The sequence below is a fragment of the Apium graveolens genome, chromosome 4 (assembly GCF_009905375.1).
Source record: "Apium graveolens cultivar Ventura chromosome 4, ASM990537v1, whole genome shotgun sequence".
NCBI lineage: Eukaryota > Viridiplantae > Streptophyta > Magnoliopsida > Apiales > Apiaceae > Apium > Apium graveolens.
The window spans coordinates 281,311,841-281,319,468 of NC_133650.1; the positions used below are offsets into that span (position 1 = coordinate 281,311,841).

Sequence of the window (7,628 nt, forward strand, 5' to 3'; positions counted from 1 at the left end):
CATTTTTACATTTTAGCATTGGAAATGCTCTAAGACAATTATGAGGACACTGGACGCAGGTTGGTTTTTATTAATTTTGGAGAGTTGAATACAGCCGGTATCGGATATGTATTTAGAAAATGAATGATATGAAAAGATCTGAACATGTTGATGTGTAGAATCGGGTATATTTCATCAGTTAAGGTATAAACGTAAATAAGATTGTTGTTGTATAACATTTTGTTTGCTATGTAACGATAGAAAGAGGGTAAATTATTCATTTACCTTTCAACCGATACACGGGTATAATTTTGGGGATATATATTGGACATACTTGAAAGAAAAGAAGTTATGTTTTCATACTTAAAAGAGTTTATGTGTATTTTGGCTGAAATTTGAAGTGTCATAGTTTAAAAGATACCTTTTATTCAAAGTAATTTTTAATGGGATCGGTACTTTTATGTTGGATTCAGTATGGATAAAAGATTTCCTGGTGTTATGAATTTTGTAATTAGCATAATTGAAAGACAGGCATGTTATGTAGGAATAATGTGTCATTATTCATTTGATATTCATGGGGAGTACAGTACAGGAAGCACACATATATAATCAAACTACAGCACATGCAGCCTTGATCCCCCCATCTACAACTCCTTGCATATCAGTCGCGCTTTAGTTTATGCTGCAAGATCAAACAAAAAATGAACATGGTTACACACGGTTTGTGCAAATTATTATTCATAGAAAACAGTCCCCTTGACTTCGAAAAATAAAACAATGAATGAACTCACGTATCGCAGTTGAAGTTAGGATTAGTAGGGAAGGAGACTGGAAGTCCACATTTCTGAGGGATAGCAGCAACAGCGGAAAGCTGGACGCCAGGGACTGAAGAAGCAGCTTGCTTAAGACAAGTGCACAATGTTCTCCTATCTTGTGCTGTTTGAGATTGTGCGTTAACTGCTTTCACTGCGCCGCAGCATCCATCAGATGGCTGGGAATTTGCACCTGTCGCGTATGGGCCACACTGTGCTACAGCAGGAGCCAAGTCCGCGCAGCTCACGGCCTCTCCTTGTTCCACCAGCGCCAACACCACCATGAAGCAGGCAATTCTTGAATATTTCACCATTTTTTAAGTATTATCAAAATTCTCTGGTCTCTGTTTGTACTATATGTCTATATATTTAAGTGCTCTTTATAATGTTGAGGATGGATATGCAACTAGACCTCACGAGTATTTATAGGCAGATTTTGGAAATATTTAATAAAATTTTAGAAGACAGCAAACGTGGCTGGATTCGAGATTTCAATCTGCTTTCGTATACAGATAAGATCATTTCAAATACGTTTCTCTTTGTTCAAAGGTGTCAATACGAGAATAGGGGATGGTTACTAGTTAGGCTTAGATCATGTTTCTATATTGAGGTAAAAGAAGTCAATGTGAGAAGAAAGAATTAATAGCTGGTGAATCGGTTTTTGGTTGAGCAGTTGACACTATTAGATTGATGAGGTTTGCTGGAGTTTCAGTTTTTAGAACACAGCCAACTTACAGCAGAATAGCTTGCAGATTTTAGGAAGGAAATTTGACTGCAGTTCATTTATATCTAACTGTAGATCAAAATTTATTCTTTTCCTTATTGTATATTAGAAAGAAAATAGTTATATTTTTATATGTCAGAACAGACCTCTTATATTACATATTCATTGAGGATTCAGCTGGAGTAAGGAACTAAGGATCAAAGTTTTGTATCTGAATGTACAGTGATGAACTTTTAGAATTGAGAAAATACAATATTTATCTAACATAAATTTGATTGTAAATCGTTTAAAGCTTTTCTTCTCATTCGAACTTTGACATAATATGTTTGCAAGTTTAGACAGTCCGTTGGTGCTCCTATGGAGGTCTTTGATCTTTGAAGCACCCCGGGACCTTGACTCGGTGGCTGAAATTGAGAATACCGACTATGGGGCTGCTAGGGGCGTAAATTAGTCAAAATATTCATGAGCTACTCGAGCTAGTCTCGAAATTATTCGAATTCAGCTTGATTATAATTGAGCCGAGTTCGAGCTTGATTTATTCGAATTCTTGACGAAGCCAAACTCGAGCTTCAAATTACTCGGTTCTTAAGGTTCACGAGCCTTATCGAGTCTTTTTATTATGAATATTATTTATATTCATATATTCAATAATTTATTTATATTTTATATATTTAATCAAATCGAATTCAAGCTGAACCGATCATATTTGAATCGATTCGAGCTTTCAAGCCGAACTCGAGCCTATCAAACTTTTTACAAGTCAAGATTCGAGCTTGAAATTAAAAACTCGATCGAACTCGAACTTTTTAATCATATTTGAGTCAAGTCTGCGAGTGTTAGACTCGGCTCGGCTACGACCCTAGGGCTCCCATATCTCGTCTGAATGTTTTTCCAACAGCCAGCCATATCACATGAGCCTGTTACTGAAATGCCAAGGACTTGCTGAGAAGTGATAAAATATCACAAACCAATGGTTCGCTCTTATCAAATGTGTATTTTCCTGGATCAAGTCTAATGAGTTGTGCAATTTCATCTTTTCTTTCATTTAAAAACGAATGCAATGTATAAAACTCCAACTTGAAAAGTTGTAGAATTTTTCATGGGTGTCTACTTCAGGATCAATAATTATGTATAGGTGTATGAGTATTGAACAATATAATCTTATTTGTTCAAGGCGAATGTTACACAGACTATATGACTACTACAAATTACATGACCTATGATACTGGCATGCCGCATGCCTAATATCAAAAAATTGTAGATATATAAACTCCGTTGTAAGAAGAGAACAGAACGCTTTTATGGAATTACTACAACGGCATATTGTTTGCTGGTTATGTGCACTCTAATAGCAAACAAAACGTAAAAAAATATATAGTTTTGATTCTATCATCTAGCGCCAAGCTGTAAATGAAGTTTCCGGCAATTATGAACTGGTCAGCCTGCAAAAACAAAGAATGAAGTTAAACATTAATATAGGAAAAGGCAATTATTCAAAGATAGGCTAGTGACAAGCCTTCTTCCCCCTCCCCAGGACCAATAGCCATGGACTCTATCCTCACTACCCCCTTTCTGTGCACATATGCATGTCATATTGGAAAAAGAGGTTTTAATGGCCAACAATTTACAGAACTTCTCTTCTAGTTGACCTCCAAAACTACGGTTCAGTAAATTTAGAAATTAATTAATTTTAACAGAGGGAATTTCTTTGGCTTTTCTTCTTGAAATTGTTTTTCTCTTCCTGGCATTAACATCTCCCTGCCTTTATAATACAATTTCACTACCTGGGATCTGTATGTGTGAATACCATAATTAAATCACAATTCTTTTCTTGTATTTCCATTAAGAATTTTGTAACCCATGTATTTCATTCACAGGATTTTGAATTTTTGATACTCTTGAATACTGTATCAAATTTTAAAAGGTGCTATTGTGAAAAATATTATTGAGGAATTTGTTTAATGCCAAATGAATAAGTGAATAATTTCAATCAACTACTATTGATTTTGATGGTAGTATATAGCCCATGCATTCAGTATTGGCCTGATTTATAATAATAATAATAATAATAATAATAATAATAATAATAATAATAATAATAATGGACTCCCCTCCTACAGAGACCCTTGACAGTCATTTTTCTAGACAATTTGAACTTGTTTGGAAAAACACATGCATGACTTGAGTTCTTACCTGAGAATAAATGATTTTAAAGAAAAATAAATTCCAAGTACTTAAATTACCTCTGTTTTCATTGTATTATGGAAGACAAGAATCATTCTACCTTTAAACATGACATGGAAGGGAGTCATCTGTTTAGAAGACATTGTGATTTTTATGGGGCTCGAATATTTTTGGTATTTCTTTGGTTGTTTTTGTGGGTTGCGATAAGCTTCTTACCTACAATTCCATACATGCTTGTCAACAAATTACTCTTTTGCAATTTTTATAGGATTAGATTGGTGTGTTTCTAAGTACTACTGATCAGTGTTATTTAAAGTGTGCATATGCGCGCGGCTGAAGCGCTTCGCTTCAATTATGTGATGCAACTTTACCGAAGCGTGCTCTTTTGTGCGCTTAAGCGAGATGCGAGAAGCACAAAAAAAACCCTTTTAATTGTTTTCATCTTGACTGTTCACTGGATCTTTGACCCGGTCGAAAAGGGTCATAAAAAGCCCTAAAAAGATACATATTACACTAATTATATAAAGACCTACGAAACACATATATATACTTATTATATATGTATATCATTTCTATAGGTCAAGTACCTCACATGGCAACAAAAAGGGTAAAAAACCATTGAATCATCATCTAGAAGGTGTTTAACTATAAAAGTGAAGACGAGGTAGACAAAATTTAATTTGACTGAGGGGGATAAGAATCCTGACCAGGACAGTCGAGATGAAGGTTTCGAAAATCTTCAAAAAGAGTATGATGATGATTAATATTAATTTATGTCAAGTTATCAACTATTAAGAAGTCAAGGGCTAATTTATGAGGCTGTAGTTGATTCTATGTCTTTAAGTTTGCATATTACATGTTAAATATATTGTTATGCATTTTTCCAACTGTTTTGCTTAATTTTTCAAAAAGCACGATTATCGCGTAGCGCTTTGCGCTTAGGCTCCAGAAGGCCTTTGCGCTTCAGTGCATATCGCGTTTAATAACACTGCTACTGATATTGATCATTAACATAAAAAAATATTTAGGCTGTTTACTTAGCCTACAGTTTCATTGGCTTAAATCATAACAACATGAAGTATTCTGCATAACGCCAACTCTGCTCTGATAGACCCTTTTGATAGTCTTTCCTTCAGACATCTGAAATTTATTAAAAAAGATGCATCGATGAGTGAAATTCTCACCTGAGAGTGAATTTATTTTTAAGCTGAGAAATTTTTTATCTGATATCCACTGTCGACTGCTTCATAGCTCCAATCCTGCAAATACAGATATCCGCTAAATAGTGTTAAAATACAAGGACAGCAACTAGCATAATTAATCTCACAGATCTTTAATTGATACAGTAAACTATTTTTGGCTTTAACTGCACCTCCTTCTAATTCGAGAAACACCTTCTAGAATTTCCCCAGCTTGCTGCAACTTCAGATTTATTGACAATCCATCACCTTCCAATATCATGTTCGAGAACCTTAAAAACGTCTCTAGTTCTGCTTCAATATTATTAAGCTGCTGATCCAAGTGCTCCAAAAAATCCTCATAAGAGGATAATTCTTTCAATCTATTGGCCAAAGTAGCTTCACTCTGATGGTTCTTAGTCAAAGTTCCTTTTGGATCTTTTGTACCACTAAGAGAGGATTGTTCTGCTTGACAATCTGGGTGAAGTTGCAATAGCCACTCATTACGAAGTGCTAGGAAATTCACATCTAACTCTTCACTTTCAACCATATTTACTAAATCTTCTTCCTTAGGAGGGACAATATGAACTTCATGGGAAGAAACCTCTTTACCAACATCCATGGTGACAGCATTAAGTAGCTGATTTTCCTTTAGCGATATTGCCTGATATTTAAATAAATATATTTAGTGCATTATTATAAACAATAAAGACTGCAATTGTTTTTTTTTGGTTTTAATGCGTGGAAAGCAGCATATCCAGACTCCAATAGGGTGTACGTGTATAACTCATATTCCAAGTCTTTCCAACTCTACTCGCTTCCTATAAAAGTATTACACTTCAGAGGAACACGAAAAATTTACTTACTTCATTTAGCTTTGCTGAAAGCTCATCAAGCAAATCAATACGTCTCTTTGAATTTTCCAAGGCTTGCATAATCTTCTTTTTCCGGACAAGTAGATCTCTTGCATCAGTTTCCCTTCCATTTCGGATGCAGGTTAATGCTTGCCTTTGAAGCATCTCTGCAGCTTCAGACAGCCGGATAAGTCTCGATCTTGCCCTATTAGCTGAAACGCCAAATAATTCATAGAGTTTTATGTGATATTGTGATTTATTGTTGGTGATCAAAATTTATCATGCAACTCCATGTCTAAGACATATAACTTTCTGCCAAGTAGATTTTTTTTCAATAAAAAGTCATGCAAGGACCAAGCTTAGTAAGAGGAGATATTAAGTAAGACAAGCATAAAGCAGAAGCTGAGTCTAAAGGGAGTTATGAAATGTCATTACCGTTATAACGTTATCATACTACCCCTATACACATTTAAAGAAATTTTCAGATACCGGGAAAATTATATAAAACAGCTATGTCCCTCACTCTAATTAAACACTAATCCACTGAACTGTCCTCCATTGTAACTAAAATACTTCCACATTATGCAAAAAAGTCAATCACATAAAACATTAATGTCAATAATAAATTGATATTTCTTCCAAACAAAAGAAAAAAGATTAAAAGATGGAATCAATAAGGACGTGTGGAGACGCTATCCCCCCCCCAATCAAAAAAACATGGTTTGGACCATAAAATTAAATAATCTAATATATGCAAAATATATGAATCACGAAAAAAATAATATCTATATTTATTATAGAGAAAATGTCCCACAAAAAACCATAAGAACATGCCTGAACATATCTTCTTAATAATGATATTGCAGAAGCTCATTTTGATCCTACCTTTTTTAACATTTTCTTAGTACTTACTATAATCTAATGAAACTAACAATTGTTACGTAGCATATTTAATATTCCCACTCCCAAACTCAACCTAAAAGTATTGTAAAATTCATAAACTAAAGGGGGGGGGGGGTTGATAGAATAGAAAAGGGAAGAAGAAAAGAAAGACCTTTAGTTGTAGCAGTATGAGCCTCAAAGTGAAGAAGGTCCAGTTGGGTCCTTAAATCATGTCCATTTTCATTACAAGAACCTAAACAACACACTCCTACTAGTCCTCTTGTTCTTCTAAACCTTAAAATTGGAGGAGCGGAACTGCAGGGGCTATACATACTGAAACAACAACTCCACTTCATGATCATCCTCCCTCTCTCTATATATTCACATGGCAAATTCCTTTTCTTTCTGAACCATTTATTTTTTTTATTGTTATTTTCTGTGTTGACCCGGGTGCATAGATAGAGATGATTAGAAAAGCTACCGGGCCGGGGTTTTACAGACTTGGTATATATATTGGGCCTTATACAAACCTTTGTCTGAGATCCGGTTTTTGAGTAATCAGGTCCAAAATCAATTCTGTAAACAATCAGTTCAAATCTAAATTTGACTTCCATTACTCGAATTTGATTTTTTCAAATTTTTATTATTACATATTAAAATTGTCCTCATGAAAGATCAAATATGAAATTATATACGTCTTAGTTCATTTTCTTTGAGTATCGGAAGTTATTAGATATGATATATCGTTAGTTACAAATTTATTAATGATTATTTGGTGGAAAAAATTACAAAATATACAATGTATATACGACTTTTGTTATTTCTAATGTACTATTAAACTATTAGTTTCATTTTATAATTATAATTATTTAATATATATATGTGTATTATAAAAAAAATATTTTATTGAGTTTCGAGTTTTACTATGTACTAGCTTAAGACCCGTGCGATCACGGATCACACAGATTTTTTTAATATTATATAAAAAAAATTATTTGAAGTGATAACATTGGTA

General features: G+C 34.0%; 2 protein-coding genes across 2 annotated transcripts; both read right to left on the minus strand.

Moving 5' to 3' along the window:
• Window positions 1-515: 515 nt before the first annotated feature.
• Window positions 516-1,196, minus strand: LOC141717179 (non-specific lipid-transfer protein P3-like). Its single transcript, XM_074519283.1, has 2 exons — window positions 771-1,196; window positions 516-661 (listed from the first exon to the last, which is right to left on the minus strand). The coding sequence occupies exons 1-2, from the start codon at window positions 1,103-1,105 to the stop codon at window positions 652-654; spliced, it is 345 nt and encodes a 114-aa protein (XP_074375384.1). The 5' UTR covers window positions 1,106-1,196; the 3' UTR covers window positions 516-651.
• Window positions 1,197-2,657: 1,461 nt separating this feature from the next.
• On the minus strand, window positions 2,658-7,056 carry LOC141721076 (uncharacterized). The gene is made up of 5 exons (XM_074523818.1): window positions 6,786-7,056; window positions 5,744-5,943; window positions 5,072-5,541; window positions 4,884-4,958; window positions 2,658-2,957 (listed from the first exon to the last, which is right to left on the minus strand). The coding sequence occupies exons 1-4, from the start codon at window positions 6,973-6,975 to the stop codon at window positions 4,919-4,921; spliced, it is 900 nt and encodes a 299-aa protein (XP_074379919.1). The 5' UTR covers window positions 6,976-7,056; the 3' UTR covers window positions 2,658-2,957; window positions 4,884-4,918.
• Between the last annotated feature and the right edge of the window lie 572 nt (window positions 7,057-7,628).

Coding starts and splice junctions, on each gene's coding strand:
- LOC141717179 (XM_074519283.1), bottom strand. CDS start 1,105: ATGGTGAAATATTCAAGAATTGCCTGCTTCATGGTGGTGTTGGCGCTG.
- LOC141721076 (XM_074523818.1), bottom strand. CDS start 6,975: ATGATCATGAAGTGGAGTTGTTGTTTCAGTATGTATAGCCCCTGCAGT. Junction 5,944..6,785: donor TCATACTGCTACAACTAAAG/GTCTTTCTTTTC, acceptor TTGGCGTTTCAG/CTAATAGGGCAAGATCGAGA. Junction 4,959..5,071: donor GTTTCTCGAATTAGAAGGAG/GTGCAGTTAAAG, acceptor CTGTATTTGCAG/GATTGGAGCTATGAAGCAGT.